Source organism: Rhea americana, unplaced genomic scaffold (genome assembly GCF_003343005.1).
Source record: "Rhea americana isolate MKP2758 unplaced genomic scaffold, rheAme1 scaffold_28, whole genome shotgun sequence".
NCBI classification, from domain to species: domain Eukaryota; kingdom Metazoa; phylum Chordata; class Aves; order Rheiformes; family Rheidae; genus Rhea; species Rhea americana.
Genome location: NW_028186401.1, coordinates 910913 through 928911, shown reverse-complemented (window position 1 = coordinate 928911; position 17999 = coordinate 910913). Strand labels below are relative to the sequence as shown.

General features: G+C 36.7%; 2 protein-coding genes across 8 annotated transcripts in view; both read right to left on the bottom strand.

Moving 5' to 3' along the window:
* CERS3 (ceramide synthase 3) overlaps positions 1-5809 on the bottom strand; it is a 45843-nt gene extending 40034 nt beyond the window's left edge. Inside the window, exons 1-2 of one of the 2 annotated variants that reach the window (XM_085308605.1) lie at positions 5667-5809; positions 4635-4863 (exon numbers count right to left, since the gene is read on the bottom strand). The gene's annotated coding sequence lies outside the window, so the exon portion shown is untranslated. Of the gene's footprint in view, positions 1-4634; positions 4894-5666 lie in introns of those variants that run through there. The other variant, XM_085308606.1, reaches the window with a different exon arrangement.
* A 3085-nt stretch (positions 5810-8894) lies between these two features.
* LINS1 (lines homolog 1) overlaps positions 8895-17999 on the bottom strand; it is an 11057-nt gene continuing 1952 nt past the window's right edge. For 5 of the 6 annotated variants that reach the window (XM_085308599.1, XM_085308600.1, XM_085308602.1 and 2 more), the window contains 6 exons: positions 17052-17594; positions 16880-16969; positions 15536-15677; positions 14636-15226; positions 11479-11659; positions 8895-10239 (listed from right to left, as the gene is read on the bottom strand). In XM_085308599.1, coding sequence (XP_085164725.1) covers positions 9348-10239; positions 11479-11659; positions 14636-15226; positions 15536-15677; positions 16880-16969; positions 17052-17459 — 2304 coding nt within the window. In that variant the 5' untranslated portion in view covers positions 17460-17594 and the 3' untranslated portion in view covers positions 8895-9347. Of the gene's footprint in view, positions 10240-11478; positions 11660-14635; positions 15227-15535; positions 15678-16879; positions 16970-17051; positions 17595-17951 lie in introns of all 6 variants that reach the window. The other variant, XM_085308604.1, reaches the window with a different exon arrangement.

Sequence of the window (17999 nt, the reverse complement as noted above, 5' to 3'; positions counted from 1 at the left end):
CCAGGTACACATTCATAYGCAAGCACTGTCAACATTATTTTCATCCACAAAACTGCAATCTTTGCCATTGCTTTAAAAGGACATAAAAGCCAGTCTAACAATTAAATAAAGATGTTTTACGAAACTGGAATGTTCCCCTGCATCCTGAAAATTAAACACTCCAGATAGAGAAATCTAATCACCTCCTTACTAAGGAAGGATCTCTTCTGCAACCTGTCTAATCTAGTTTTAAATTGGCTAATGTGAAACAGGAAAATCAGGAATGATTAGTTTAAGAATTGCATGCTTTATAATTAAAATCAAAGCCTATACAATAGGGAAGTACCAAAGTGAAGTCTATTTTAAAGCTCTGTTCCTTGGATCCTGACATACTCAGTTTAAAAAAAAAAATGTAATTTTTAATGCTGTTAAGCAAAAACAACAAATTTGTTCGACAAACTAAGTGRTTAGATTGCAAAAAGCAAAGTCAGAACTTTTGGCTACTACAAYCTGGGGAATGAGTAAGAAAATACAGAGGAAAAGCTTTGATTTTGCTCCTGTATAGAAGTTCAGAAAACTCAAAACCTTGCTTGCAAAAACCCAACTTGCAAGACCAAAAGCAAGAGATAGAGATATCCAGATTTGAAGGATGCATTGCTTTGCAAGGAGTTCCTTTCTTGATCTGTTGAATAAATTGGAAAACCCAGTAGCTCATTAACACAAACATGCAAGTTTAATTTCTCTAAGCATCTTATTAGACTGTCTACTGGCTGTGGTTCTGGAGGTGCAATAGGGAAAGTATAAAATCAGCAAAAAAGCAAGAATATCATCTCTCTCCTATTTCTTTTATCATGTGATAAAACTATTAAAACTGGTGCAGTAACTTGGGAAAAATCAAGACTYTCGGATATCAAAAGAGATAACAAGGCTGTTTCAGGCTGTTGAACATCAACATTAAACCAAAGTGGTTTGAAAGAGTTAATAAGGTCCTGATCCACCRTATCACGGGTTTTCTTTTCATTTAAGAGTAAGCAACAAATGCATGAACACACAATTTTCAAGCAGCGAATTTGTATTCTGCTAATACTAGACAGCACAGTGCTTAAAGAATCCAGGTACCAGGTGAAAAAAATATGGAACAYATACCTTCTTGTTGACAGTTATGCAACTCTTTTCCTACTGAGGATAGCAGAAGCACTAGCCAAGATACCTTTTAAAAAAATCCTAATACTGGAGAAAAGTGGGTTTTAACAAAATTCAAAGAGCTCACAGGTACAAACCCTAACTTGCTAATAGTAATAGTATTYGTACAAGTGCTGACAGCTGACATTGTGCCACAGAGCCTTTCAAATGTACAAAAGCTGCTTTACACACACAGACAGGACATACAAACTTGCACATTCGTGAGCGACTGCAGGATCGCTTGTAGGATCACAGGAAGTGATACCAGGGCAGTTTCTCCACTGGTAATTTTTTATGCTAAAAAGTTATTAGCTTGTAAGGCAAAAAGGGCAACCCTGACCTCCATCCTCTTCTCCCATCCAAAAAAATCCACTCAGACATCACCTGTTCGTTCTAGGTACCTGCCAGTTAGAAGCACTAACTGTTAGTTCTAGCTACCTGTCTCTCAGAGATATTGCTGATTTCTGCTTCTTGGCACATTTTTTTGCATTTGATTGAACTGTATTTCACAGTTGACTGGCATACACAATTCAAGGAAAGAACTGAAGAATACTAGGTTGATGCTAGAATCATTCTGCATCKTTCCCATCTTTCCTCATCATGTTTATTCAAATGTGAAACAAGAATTCCAGTTAAATTTCACACAGCCTGAGCCACAGCATGGAAGACATCTTACCAAGTCTACACACACAACCAGCGGTACCACAGAACAGAAGAACTAYCAGATTTACACGTTCTTATGGTGAAACTCATACATAAAAAGGAGTTAAATTAAGACTGGTATAAAACCTTTAACTTCAGATTTACTCACCAACACATACAAGTCTCAACTGTAAACAGTTACAAGAGCCTGTTTATAAGGCAATTAGAATATTCTACATCTTTCACTATTCTATCATTTTACCTTGTAACGTGGTTTCTATACTGTAGCATGCTAAAACAACACTTTGCAGTAACCCTCAGTCAAGGTGGCAAATGAATTTTATCACATTTTTTCCCGTTCTCAAGCGGTAAGAGGTGTTTGTGCGGGGAAGTAGAACTGTTTGAAAGAATTCATTTTATGGGGGAAGTTTTCAATACCCTCTCCACTTAAAGGTGAATTATTTTGAAGTATCTAAAATTTGTTTAGCTGATTACAGGCAGTTGAGGAAAGTGAGAACTAGTTCTCTCACTGTACTGTTACACTGCCATGTCTGCTTTTAAGCTTTAAATCTGTAACATGGATTGAGTTAGATAAAAACTAAAATCTCTGCAATAATCTTGAAGTTATAAAATTACAGTTGTATGAAAAAATGCCCTGTTGTAAGTACAGGTTCATAGGTAGATGCTTAACTCATAAGAGCTGTGAGTGGACCAAGAKGGGCAATACCAGTGGCTTCAAGAACTTGCTAGTACAACTTGTCAGAATGTAACAAGAATTAGTTTTTGGTTTTGTTCTGGGTTTTTTGAAAAGTATGACCCCCTCCAACCCTAATAATAAATTGAGGAAAATATACAGAAGTGATTATTTCGGGGAATTTACCAAAATTTTAATTGAAATAAACACTTGAAAAAGTCTAACTTTTTAAGATGTTAAGTTATATAAAGGAGATTTTAGCAGAGGTGTAAGACTGGTCATCAGGTTTCTATTTAAGGTAAGGGTTAAGAATCATCATCATATGCTCACATGCCAGGGGAGAAAAGAACACAGAAGAGTACAGGTACACAGCGTCAAGGGAGCCGACTGTACGAGGTACACACCAGGGAGCAAGGCCTGACGTAGGCAAGCATTCCAAAAGGCAAACCAGAACTAGACGRACCCCAGATTTGTGATGTGAAAGAAGATACTGCAAATAAGGTGGCAGGTGGTTTTTCTTCCAATAGATGACAGCCAGATTCAGCAAGAGGCTTCTGTCAAATCAAACGTGYGAAGAGCAAAGAAGGGAGAGTTTTAGGTGGAGGTGACGGTGAGCCACACCAGAAGCCAAGTCCATCGTGAATGGAAGGTGGCTACAAGCTCTTTCTTGCTGCTGCCTTTTCTACRCCATTTCATGTTTCCTTCCTATGACCCTCCAGTTAAATATATGTAAGGAACAGGGAGCTTTGCTGTTACACAGTGCAGTCACCTAACATGCTCTGTAATATCCCCATGCCCTGAGCCTCCCCGCTTTGCCTCATCAAACTATGAGATTCTCAGGAAAGGAAATATCTCRTTACTCACACGCTTGCATGATCAAGAATAAACACATTATTAGCAGTAATGAGTACAACAGTGCCACAAAATATGGGAAGGGAGCAGAATACGTGGGACTGGAGAGCAGGCCTAAGGGTGCAAAGGCAAAGACGTTGACTGCTTTGCCTGCACTGTGGATGACTTAATGTTTTAAATTAGCCCTTGGGAGGTAGGGAAAGATGTGGTGGTGCAGCTGCACWCTGCAAACCGTCTTATTTCCTACCTCCTGAAACAGGATCTGTCAGACAGTGAAGGTCTTTGGCTATCACAGATACACAGTGGCTCAAACTAGTACATTGCCTTTAATAATTTCACCAGCACCCCCAAACAAGAAATTAAGTTTTCTGTGCATTACAGTTCCTAGTTCTCCTCCTGTCAGTTATCCCTTCCTTTGCAATTTCACCTGCTCTCATTTTCAACCCACAAAGTCAGCTAGAGGARGAGCCAGACTATAACTGCTATTTCACTATTTCAGCTTCTGTTTGGCATCCCCTTCATGTCCTAACAAATGCAAGAAATATATCTTCAACTAATGCRTACCACCATAACCTCTTTATCAGTGATGTCACTCCTGCTGCAAATTTGATCCAAGCTAGGAAGTTAACTAAAATAGGTATACACTACAAAAATAAGAGGAAAAAACATACAGAGCTCCTCCACTTGACTGTTGCAGCGTGACTTTGAAAGAAGCATGTGTGGCAGCTTGTTTAAAGTGCATTACTCATAACAGTATCTGCTTCAGATCTGCAGCAGGTAAGTCATGTATTATACTCTGTTAAATCCGTTCCATGTGAAAAGCAGTTTTTCATAGCATTTTAAAGAACAAAATTTGAACCTGCTTTTTCAAGCAACTTAAATTCATTTTTTTTTAAAGAAAACACATTTACATTATTCACTAACATTGTTTTTCCTGTTACTATTTTCCTCCTTTCTCATTCAGRATTAAGTACTCTTAGAAACACTTTCTACAATGATGATACAGGAGGTAAAGTRAAAAAAGAAGTAAAAACTACTACTGTAACCTGTACTTCCTTCTCTAAAATAGAAAGCAGTTCTCACGGGTTGGAATAACAAGCGGTAATATAAAAGAATCTCATCTTGTCCAAATGTCTACCTTGTTTGAATTCCTTACCTAAGACTATTAGAAGAGTTGCTCTAACTTTCCCTTAAAAAATAGACGTTAGAGACGAGCACACACCAAAATTCAAACCATAACCCCACATATGAAAAAAAGAAAAAGAAAAGAAAAAGAAATTCCTACCTTTATGATGTTGCAGTCGAACAGAACGTAAGCACATTAGCAGGGAAGAAGTATTACGCTCACTACTYTGTCAAGGCAAACACGCCCTATCTCCAGAACTCTTTCAAATTCTTCAAAGACCCACCCAGCAAAGCTGCACTTCAAGATTTCTGACTGAGGGCAATCCTGATGTCATATGCATCCAGTCAGTGAAACWCAGAGCAGTAAGGCTGAGTGCCTTCCATCGTGCCTGTTTCAACATAATAGATGAAGAAATGTTCTAAGTCACATAACATCTTGTTGCAGTACGTGAATTTGTCTCAACTTACATTGCTCCAGAGATGCATGGGAGGATGCTGTGCCTGTCAACTGTGCAAAAAAACCACACCCAAATACACCACTTTGCACAAATATGTTTTGAAGCATTTTTAAATGAGGTATGGRCTTTAAAATAAAGTTGGGGAAAGGCTTCCCCTTTTAACTGACCACCCTCAGGAATATTTCCTGCCTCAATCAACTGAATGCCTTTTTTTTTAAAAAAAAGAGTCTCAATTTTGCAGATGATATAAATTGGAATTCTTRAAACTCCTGAAGCAMAGGGAACTTGCACAAACTGAATGTGTGCTTGGTCACAGGTACCATAAAACACGTTAATTTTACTTAACCCAAGGTGATTTTTTTTAAATTCCATGACTAAGGAATAAGGCTGAAAGCCATTCTCCACCAGGTCCCCCAAGTTTCAAATAATAAGTTACAGCATCCAAAGATGCTGGCACTACTCAATATTCTGATGGTAGGACATCTTAATGTTACTGGGAAGGCAGAAARCAGTGTTATGTACAAGTTAGGAGCCTCAGCATTTTGAGTCTGCAGAGAAGCTCCTTAGCCTGCTTTTTCAGCTTGCAGCAAATAGGAACCAATGGAAAAAACCAGACATGTCAAAGCTGRATCAAAGTTTAATCTCACCCAGTCTCACTTCTGTCTCTGAAGGGAGCTAATAGCAGATGGCTACGGAAGAGCACAAGAACAGCATAAGCAGAATATGGTAATTACCGATATCTCACACCCAAGCCTTCGGTAGTCTGGGGCTCAAAGACTTCCTAAGCCAGAGACAGTGGCTATGTATATATCACCTCTGGATGGACTTTTTTCCTTAATTTCCACAACTCCTTCTGAGCGTACAGAAACTTTCATCATATTCCATAGAACTGCAGTAAAAGACGACATGACCAATACTTGGATCAAGTTCCAGTTCTCTCCCAAAGTAGACTGAAAGTTTTGCTTTTGCTCATATAGGATTTTTTGCTGTTTTGAAGTACTGTTTTTTCTAGCTACTACATTTATTCAGCCCTACTATAAAATAGGGAGCTGTATTCAACAAACTGAAGTACCAAAGGAATATTAAACATGAAGGATTATTTCAGGAAGGTAGTAGCTTTGCTCTTGCTTTAAATTATCTCCACACTTTCCCACACTTGAACCATGCGAATGAGCCAAGCAGAAGATACAGGATTAGGAAAGCSTAGAGTGAGCTGATTCATATATCACTTAGCTAATACAGTGCTCGTAACTTAATAGGTAATTAGCAGGAACACCTCTTATGCCTCAATCCACAATTTCTTCACTGTTGCACTATATTGCAAAAATATCTTTTGTTTGACTGGAGCAAATTTAGGGCTGCTCCAGGTAACAAAATAGGAGAATGTGATTTCTACATACTTTTTTGAAGAGCACTTGTTAGGTAGAAGTCACCACTTCTGTAGAATTCTATTACAAGATTAAAGATATTGCATAGTAAACAACAAGCTAACCATACCCTCTTAATCAAAGCTACTCACTGACCCTTCAATTATCACTGCATTTTCATAGCACTTTTTCCTTTAGGTTCTCAGATCTGAATGCTGCAAAAGGGAAAAACAATCAGCCAACAAAAATCATAGTCTGTACATCTCATTAGGAAAAATTGCAAATGTAAACACTCCTTACTTGCAGCRTAACAGCCATTCAATCAGATGAAAATTAAACATAACTAGATAACAGAGACATATATTTGATCCAAGTAATTAATTTCACAGATCATTGGAAAGKGCAACATTTACATAAAAGAAATTCTCAGTGAAAAAGTATGGACAAAACCCAACAGAAATATTTACTTCTTCCCCCCCCCCCCCATCAGCTAAATACACGTATTMAATCCTTGTGAGTCCAAATATTAGATACAAGTTTTTACCCGAGCTTCTAAGTAGTAGTTAACTATCTCAGTAGAGAAAAAATCCTCAGCTATTCTGTTAGACTGTATTAAATCTAAAAATTTCAGAGATCAGAGCTGTTGTGTGTGATGTTACTGGTAGGGGAATTTAAAAGATTTTGTTTTCTTTCAATAAAAAAGAAAAAAATAATAATTTCTTCTGGGGAGCCACAGATCAATGTCCTAACTACACTGTCTATTAGTACCCAGTCATTTCTGTTAATGCCATTGAGACAACTGGTTAATCAAAATTAATCAAATCTCAGTCAAATATGCATTCACTAGGAAAAAAGTAGAAAGGTAGTTACATATTTTCCTCAGAATACTCATACAGCTAGTAAGACTAGCAAGAATCTATCATCTGACAATCACAGCTAATTTGATCAAATAGGTCAAAATTGTGTCTTTAACAACAACAATATGCAATCTGAATCCTCTTTTCACTATCACTGGAACCCACCTGCATGTCATTTGGAACTGTTTCAAGATTGAGGTAAAGAMCTTGATATTGATCCTTTCTGCACCTTAAATACCTGAAAATTAATCATTCCAACGTGAATGAAGAAATGTGCTCAAACAAAAAAGGCAGCACTATCAGAACTCAATCTTGCAATCACCAGCTTAAAAGCTAAGCTTCTCTTCTTCACAGGTGTTCRTATCTTCTCTGTATATATATCAATCTTCCCATACTGGAAACAGATGAAATAATCCATTTAGAATCTCTTGAAAAGCTTTCTGCTCAACACCTTGCTTACCTAGAAGGTATGACCTGATTTGTAATCCATACAGTGTTTCAAGTTAAGGCCAGCTTTATTTCTAATTAATAATGCTTTCTGCTATAATTGAAGAACACATACCCGATATTGAATAAARCAAACATTTGTATTATAAATACTTACAGTGCATGAACAGCACTGCACCACCGAAGCAGGAACACTCGCAGTTGAACACATAAGCCCAGATCCTCAAAATGATTAAATCTTTTATTACTGCTTCRAAACTTGGTTCTCCTGAACTTCAGCAAGAATTAGGAAACACAATACTTTGAGAATCTGGGCCTTAACAAGAAGAGGGAAGATGGCAATTGCATAAAAATATCAAAAATATCATAAAATATCGGTAGTAATACTAGAAGGGTAAAGTCAATGGACAGGAAAGCAGTGAAGGAACATTAACGCGCTCGACTGTCGGGCAAACTACCACTGCTTTGCTAAGATGCAAAACCAAGATCATTAATAGGCTTCAATTATGCCTTAGCAAAAGACTCCAGGAAGACTCTCACATATTTAACAACTGGGGATTATAAATACCAACTTTCAAGTACTTGCAAACTTTTACCTAGCTGGATTTCATTTAAATATTGAACATACAGTTTATTGATAAGCTTCTAGGATAGTTGCTCAGAATCATCTTATATCTAGAGGCACCAGATGGCTTCCACTGTTTGGGATCCTGTTCTTGAACTAACTGACTCAAGGCACTGTCTTAGGCACTTTTCAGGTAATTAAAATTAGCTCTAATAAGCTTTTACACTTACATCCCTTAAGTTCAATATCCATCTTGCTGCACTGCAAACATTTATTTTATTTCTAATCTAACATTTTTTAAAATAAATATCCCTTCTATAAAGAATTTGTAATGGAAATGAGGAATTCTGTTGGAATTTCACTTCTATGTTACCCAAACTTGATTTTAGATTTCATGCTGCATTACAATGCTCTAGAGACAGGCAACACAATGCCTATAGATAGGCTAGCCTTTCTTTTTAATATAAACAGGCTAACCTTTCTTTTTAATTAAAGGAATGTACTATAAAATATCTAAGAAACACTAAATCCAACTTTCAGTGAAATGGTAACACTGCTGATTAACTCAAGTAAACAGTAAAAGCTAAAATATGCATCCTAGGCATCAATTAAGCATTTCAGCCAAGGAGAGAGACCTGTTTTTCACAGCTGTGAGAGTAACCCAGTGTGTCCATTCAGGCCAGACCACCGATGCAGAACATACAGCATAAACACAAAACGAAGAACTGCCCCTGACTAAAAGGTTTTATTTGGCTCAGCCTCAAAACATTTAAGAGTTGCAGTAACACCACACTGGAGTACATAAATCACTACCAAGCTGGCAGTGACTTCTTACATTAGAAAGACACTAGGTATAACTGATATCACTTTAAATACCATATACTGCTGATAGTCGTTCGGATTAATCATTCATTATCAGATTTTTAATACCTAACAATCCCTCTATATGTACAGTACAGTGACATACATACCATGAATAAGCCTARGACTCTAAGGTAACAGGGTCAGGTCACTGAATGCAACTGCAGATTTTAAGATCTTTTTAAGGTGTCAACAAAAACAAATTTAGCCTATTGAATTCAAATACACGATAGGTACAAAATGCATGAGTTTTAGAATTTATCTTACGTAAATATTCCCTTGTATACCAGTGAGAAATCACGAGAACACTTCTTTGTCTTACTGTGGATTCATGTTCTTACTGATCTTCTCAACATGACTTAGAAGTTTTAACAATGCAGATGGATTATATGGGAAAAGATTTCTCCTCTGCAACCTCGAAATAGCTATTTGCAATTCTTCCAAACACGCTGTTGATTTGTAAAGCATTACTCTTAGTGGAATGATATTATCTGAAGACACTGCAGAAGCCAGAACGGATGAAGTATTAGATCCCTTTTGTTTCAGAGGTAACACTTCAGATTTGAGTGTATTTTGTTTATCATCTCTGCAGCTGGAAACAGCTTCCCTTATCTTTGCCTCGTAACTTAAAGGCATCTGCTCTGTGTTTGCCAAACACTCTTCTCCAACTGACTCCAATTCAGAATCTTCTGAGCTGTCATAATTAACAAGRCTTTGAAGAGAACCTGGCAGAAATGTACTATCAGTGCATAGCAATGAGTTAGACTGGTTAGACTCTGCAACTTCATTATCACCTTGCTCTGTTGTAAATGCTAAGTAATTGCGAGAAGAAGCCAAAGATAGAACCTGCGGATCTGGTTCACAACAAGTATTTTGCAAGCTCAYATCAGTCATACAGTTTTGTTTTCCTTGATGAGGTGACTTGTCAGAGGAAATAGCTTGAAAAATGTCATGTTTTGTATCAAAATGGTTACAGATGTTGACAAAATGGTGCCAGTCTTCTCTAAGAAGTTTTAAATACCTTACTAGATACTCCAGAAAACAAGTTTCTGATGAAATCAAAAAATCTAGAAGAACTGTGGAATCAAATGCAATATTTTTTAGGAAAAATAAAAAGACACAGTGGGGATTACAGCCATTTGCATGTGTAAAGAAGTTCCAAGTTTCCTCCTCTTCTAGGCTTATGCCATCAACAGCATCATGTCGTAACCTGAAAAGTATTTAGTGAAATAGATTAAATTCAATGGAAGTCTAGAGGTGTTTAAAAATAGGTATTTTTGGAAAACATTACTGTTGATCTCTTTTGGTTTTCTCAAATACAGATTTTAATTGCAGCAGGATCTGGTACGCGTGCTTTTAACTGCCTTTACAGTGATACATTTCCAGATAAATATTTTAAGTCAACAAAATCTGCAGAAAAGCACCTACTGGAACCAAAACGGAAGAACTTGTTTAGGTCAGAAGGGCCTTCTATGCAAGACTACAGTTTTGAAGTTTGTTCCTGCCTACGGTACGTAACAGCCTGAAATCCAATAATCCACCAGGCACATCTGATTTTGCTGAAAAGTAAACACCAAAAAGAAAATAAAGTTTTGATGCTAGGATGAGTAAGAATTCAGGCAGGTGCGTGATCAGAGAATTTAGGAAGCTAGAGCACTTAAAGCAGGCTTCCTTGAATTGTCCTTCTCCTCAGGATGCATTCTGGAATGAGCAAAGTTACTTACAACATATGAATTGTTCAATGTTTTTGTACACCTAAACATAGACTAGCTTTCAGGATGCTAAGCCTACTGGAAAAAGTGGCCTACTTGGATTTAGATATCTAAAATTATTTTTAGGCACATAAGATACTATTTGCAGTATCTTTAAATTTGAAAGTGGGGAAATAAGACTTTGAGCTCTTATAAATTTGGATAATATCTTGTATAAGAATTTAAACAGCAATGAAGCAGTGACTGTCCATGACAAATTCATAAACAGCATACTTCAGATGTTAGTAATGACAGTTGTACTTAAAAAAGAAGTATCTGGAATTAACACGGGCCCAATCCTCAGAGGGCAACTATGCCACAAGCCCCTGATTTCTTGGAGTTTAGTTATAGTATTACATTCTTCTCAATCTCTCTACGTTGAAAGAAATCAGTCTTGCCTTTTACCTGTGTATAATCACCATTTTAGATCTGCAAAAATCAATTAATCGTACCTTGTAATCCAGAACAAGTATTTGACAGGAAACTGTTGCACAACTCACTTCAATCCAAAACACTTAATCTAATTATCAGAAAAGTTAACAGCTCTTACATCACATATTCCTACATAGTTTTGAGTCTTAAAATTATTAAAAATATACCTTCTTTATGCAAAGTCATCAATAACAATGTCATTATGTATTTCACAACAACCTTACTGAATTATCTTCCTAGTTCTGTCAAATAAAATATATACTAACCTATCACTTTTTAAATAAATGAGTAACAATGCTTTAGCAGCTTCCCACATATCATCATCTTGCTCTATGAAAATCAAGGAAAGCCATTCACAGTTATGTACAACTGGGTGAGAACACGAGGAAGATGTCAGATGACCCCTCCAGAATGTCAACAGCTGGGACATGGAACTCTGAAACTCTCCTGAAAACAAGAAAGGAGAAAAAAAAAGTAACTAAGTTTTRTTACATTTCTTTTTTTAGCACATGGCAACTAAAGACAAGTGAATTGTAATACAGTCAAAGCCACAGATTTAATGATCCAATATGAGCATTTTGGTGAGATTTCATGTCAGTCCTTCCCACACGAAAGAAGAATACAATTTCAACATTTTAATGGGGTTGAAGCTAAAACCCCTACTGTGTGTTACACTGTAGATAGTCAGCTGCAGCAATTTCTAGTCTCTGGGAACAAACTGTCATTTCTCCAACAAAACAAGGTATCAAGCTTGTAACATACTCATAACCAAACTTATTCTTTATAAAATAAAATCTTCATGAATGACATCAAGTCATGTACATTTCTCAAGTACATGTTAGCTTGGAGTAAAGGTACATTCATGCGATGGTACAAGAGCCTTGCTAGAAGTACTGAATTTACTGAACTCAAGGTAATATATGCATTGTTTTTCATTCAAGTCTTCAGTGCAGATTTCCCACACTCTAAACATTGCACTCCTGAATGCAAAAGACACCTCAAAACTTACACCACTTTCAAGAGTAAACCACTGCACTAAAGTTAAACCATACAGTTGAGACAGACTGTTCCCCATAAATCAAGAAACTTACCTCCTCAGTACTAGTGGTACACTGCGAAAAAGATTCTGCATGTCTGAACTTACCTAAGTTTTTCATGTATTGTAGCATATAGTCAACATTTAGAAGACAGGCAAAAAAAGAGAGTAACATACATCTTTACCCAGAATRTACACCTTAGATAAGAATTCTAGAATGTACACCTTAKMTAAGAATTCTCATGGTGCTGAAGGACACCACGGCTTGAACAGCAAAGCTGCATAGTTCATATAAACAGTGATTAATGCTTTTACAAGACTTCCTGCAACATGGGAATCAATTTTACTTACAAAATCAGCATTATGTGGCTTGCCTGAATGTTTGCCTTTAAGATTTGCTTTTCCTGTTAGCAAAGACATATAAACAGCAAATTATCTTAGTTATTAATAGTTACTATTCAGGCTGAAATTCTTCCCTGTATATCAAAGCTATCTGTAAGTYACTCTCAAAATTGAAATGAATTAAAGTCAAGCCACTTTAATTCATATTAACAAAAAAAAAAAAAAAAAAAAAAAAAAAAAAATCAATTTAATTAAAAAAAAAAAAAAAAAAAAAAAAAAAAAAAAGACAGGATATCAACCTTCCTGGAAGGGAAGTTAGCATATTAAGCATTTTGGTGCTTGTTCTAACCACTTWATTTAATGYCAATAAAACAGAAGCATCATTACTTTCAACACGAAATTCCTTGTGATGGTTATGATATCTGAATCCAATTAAAAAGAAAAATATTTGCGGCATAAGTCTGGAAAAAAGATTTTCTTTAAGAAAGATTCTTTTATATAGGTATCAAAAACAGTTTTAGGCTATGTTTATTCTATTCACTTGTTCTTGGAGGATCTCAGAGTCTCTATATATTTTGAGAAGGTGGACTGTAAGAAAAATCCTCCCTACAAATACCTAAAAACTCTAAGAATGCTACTGGAATCACAACTATGACAAAATCTGGAAAAGGCATCAGAAGCTGTCTTGCAAGATTCTGTAGCTCTTTTGCACAGCCAGAGGAAAAAAAAAAGGATTTTATGCTTTGTACAGAATGTAGAAACATAAAAGGCAGAAATATTTACATCTAGGACTTGTGAATATATTGGGGCATTTTTACAATACTGTCAAATTTCATCAGTACCAAAATACATATATATACACAGTAAACTTTGCCTGACTGGTTGACACTAAGGTACACACATTCTCACTTGCATTTGACTAGAAACATTGTTTCAGAGCCCCCTTTCCATTTTTGCCATAAAGTCTGAAATCCAGGGACAGCAAGTTGCTCTGTTCATACGATTTGCACATCCACATGGCTTAGAGTCAGAAGATGCATATCATATGCTTCTGAGAGGTAAAAAGGTAGGTGAGAAGACACAACTCCAGAAGTATCTCAAGGCAGAAGAGGTCAGTCTCACCACAGCACTCCGTTACAGCATATGAGAAGGCTGACTACAACCCGCCTAGAGTGACACAGCAATGCTTTCTCTCCGGTCAGGAATGCAAATTACACAGCATTCCCTGCCCTCCCACCRCCTGCCTTGTTATACCTCTAGTACAAGAGACTAATCTGCTCTTCTAATAATCTAACTCACCTATTCAGTGGAACAAACACACTCAGGTTGAGCAAGTAGGAAAAGTATGCCTAGCACTTACTAATCCATAGGACTAGGCCTATTATAAGTAGGGGTAAAGAACAACACTATCCTCTAAAAACTCCCATAATTTTCCTGCCTTTTACTTTACAGGTTTGTTATTTTTCTCTTTTCCACCATTGTTATTTTCTGCCCTATTGTATTATTTGTCTGACAGTAGTAGCGTCTAGTAYACTCAATCAGGATAAAGGCATAATGGTACTTTAAAGGTCTGCCTCCACATTAGAAACCAGGAGACTGTTTCCTGCCCTTCCTGTAGCTCTCCATCCACAAATAGAGTAGATGTTTATTCTACGGGCTTTCCCCTTTCTCAGCTGGAGAGGAGTCTGATTTCCTCAAGCTGGTTCATCTACTTCACGTATTTGCCAATGTTCTCAAAAAGAAAGGTTTTCAACCCCAAATGCAGCTGTTTCAACTCCCCATATCCCTATGCTAAGGCTAGGATCAAAGGCAAGGAGACAACTAATAATCAGGACACAAAGTGACACTGGTAGCAGGTTTTCTACTGGGTTCCCTCCTCCCCCCATACTCTCTAACATTCCGTTCATTTAATTTTAAGAAAATCATTTTCTTCATACTAATAACTTCTAATTCAGCTTAATTCTATTTACAGTCTTAATGAGCTGCAACCAGAAATCTGAAAGCTTTAAGACTTCTTGCTTGATGAACAAAACAAAGACTATTACCTTTGACTTCAGCTTCTGTAGTAGAGTTCARAAACTTGAATTCCAGTGCTTTAAGCACAACTAGACTTAGGGCTCTGAGAAGGGTTTGATCAACACCACCGTGAGTATTATCTTCAGGATGAGGTTCACCGCCTCCAAAGTAGCTTGCTTTTTCACTGAGAGGGATCTGATTAAGCCAAGTCAAATTCACACCTTGCAGAACACCATTACTCAGTGCAAGCATATCCTCGTACAAATACGGCTTTTTTAAGAATGGTGATCCGCTTACAGAGTCTTCTCTAGATTTGTAAAGGATGCATTTTTTGAGGAGTATAATGAACAACTTCTTGAACAAATAATGAACTGATGAGCTAATGACATTCAGGACATAAGAAACTTTCAAAAATAATACTCTCTGGCATCTCAGTGGTAATTCTAACTCAACTCTGGAAACCAAAAGAGCTTCAAGCAGATCTATGAAACTGATCAAGTTGTTTGCAGCTTCAGAATAAGGTGAAGTATAGTGGAGACTGTCAAAATGATGGCACAAAATRGAATTATAAAATCCTTCAAGCACAGCATCGAGAGGAGCCAGCAACTTCTTCAAGACACCTACAGCAACAAGAACATTACAAGAACATTACAGAGAGTTAAACTTGCTGAAGTACAACAGTCAGCTGTATCACTTAAAATAGCCTCATCAGATAAACAGCTGAAAATAATCACAATCAGCTGGTGTTTTTAAGCATGTTAAAAACACAACATTTTTAATAGTACTTTGCCCCCCACCTCTTTTCAACCAAGAAAATAACCCAGTGCCATTGGTATTTTCAGCTAACCTGCTCTGGAGATTATAAGTAATATTTCTCCCCCTAGTGGGCACTCATATATATTGATGGCATCATAAATTTGCTACAGTACCTGCTTTAGGTAAATCTTTATCTTTCAAAGTATCCCTGATAATAGCTGTAAGTGTCCACAGACATTCTGCTACTTGAGTATTTGTAGGGAATTCTGACAGAATCTTCAAACTAAAGGTGAGCCAGGTGACATTTAATGTATTCTAAAAAATAAGTTCAAAACAATCATGTATGTTTTACAACTGTGCAAATTAAATTCAATCACAATACAATGATCTAAAATTGTAGATTTTAAAAGATGCAAGCATAGGCATAGAGTGAAACAGGTGGAAAAAGATCTCCTCATACTTACAAGTGTAGGCCTGTGTTTACAGACGTGAAGTCAAATAACCATGTAATATTTTTTTTTTTTCCTGGAAGATATAAATTCTACAAACCTGCTAATGTCACGTGACATGCTGCAAAATCTGATAGTACTGTAGAGACACATAGTCCCTCATAACTTTGCAAGAAATATTACAAACATGCTTCTGAAAGAAATCTCTGTTCAGAGAAGGTACTATGGTACCTACAATACATATCCATCAAATATACAAGTAGAAAAAACAATAAAGAATTGGAATATTCAGACAACAAAATACAGAAAAGTATTTTATTAACTTCCAATAGGTTATTGTATATTGTTCTAATTGCATCATCTAACAGCTCAATTAACTGTAACTGTATTGATTATATAGCTTATTGTTTTTTGGCAATATCCATATTGTAAGCTTAAAAAGAATGGGGKTTTTTTTTGCGCCTCAGACATGTTTTTCTTCTTAAAGTAGTTTCATAAACTCCAGATCTTTATATAGAAAAACATTCCTCCTCACATTCTAAACTTTATTCCCATTATACATCCAACCTTCCTTCTTTCCACACATTTTCTGAACTTTCTGCATCTCCTAAGACGCTTGAAAAAGTCTCTTGGAATATTTATTATATATCCTTCCTATCAATCATTTCAACCCCACTAAGATACTCTTTAAGGGAAGATTACCATATAGTATTATCTTGTATAGCTTTCACCTTGTTCCTGATGTTGGGTCGAAAGACAGCTTAATGAAACTGCATGACATTTTGAGCAAACTCACTGAACACCAGCAGAGTGTAGATCTGCCTTACAGAAAGTTGGAGCACAACAGACACGAGGGCAACACATGCAGGAAAGCAGCAGTCCTGCTGTGGCTTCATGTCTAATTGCAGAATGCACATCTCAAGCCTATAGATATGTGTAGTCACGTAGTCGCTGCTTTTGCGCCATGTAAGCGCTACAAAAAGCTGCCTCGAGTCAAATGGAACAACTGGAAGGCACACATTCACTAACTCATTGTTTCTAAGCCGAGGAAGGTTACATCATACTCACCTCTTCCTTCAGCTGGAAATACACAAGAGATGCTAAACTTTTTGATGCCGTGTGAGATAACAGCTGATCAGAACTACTGAGCAGACATATCTGCAGACGTGGGGGAAAAAAAAAGTATGTTATATTCCTTCTTCTTTTCATAAAAACCTCCCAGAAGTTTGTAAAAGCTTACCAGTTTTGAGTCAATTTGTGTCTCCTTCACAAGRAGGACAAAGATATCACAGTACTTCTGTCTTGTACTGAATTCAGTTTCCTGGGACTGTACTTTTGCCACCATCATCTTGATCAAAGTTAACTGAAGCAGCATCACTTCTCGTGGACACAATGAGGAGTTCGTGTTTGCAAAGTTATTAGATGCATCATCTGCTATGGGGACAACAGCATCTGAAATACCAGGGTTCTGATGGCTGCTAATACCACTGTTAACAGATGACAGATGCATCCGATTACATGATTCATCTCTTTCTGGTGACTGCTCAATACACAGATTGAGGAAGGAGGTATAATGATGGCTCTCCTTTGCTAGCGGAATGCCTGCCAATACATCTTTATACATCTGCTGTAACAGAGAGATCTTCATTATGYGAACAATAAATATTCTGGAGAATGTCTTATGTCTTCACTGATTATTTCTGATCACTGCAAATTTGTTTTGAAGTTATTTTTATCCATAAGAGAAACAGAAGCACTACCCGGCATTTCTCTTCTAAGTTACCTRGAAATAAACATTCCACTGTTACTGAACTTAACAGATAAGCAGGAAGATAAAAAAACAAAACCACACATTTTTAGAGTTAACATTACCCTTATTAAACAAAATTTGAATATACATTCACTATGTTTTTAAACAGCAAGRGTGATAAACTACCAGTCGCATAAAATTTTGTCCCAATAGGACATTTAAATGACTTGGCTTTACAAGAATGACCATGTAGTAAAAAAGTTTATAGTTCCAAATACGATACTTCTGAAACCAAGACTGATTTGCTGAACCTAATGCAAACAAGAGTGTCTACAATTAGGGACTTAATCTGAAATATTCTAAGAGAATTTTGATCAGAACTTTCTGTACCTTTACATAGCTACAACTTCCTCAACCTCATTTCCTTTGTGTGATTCC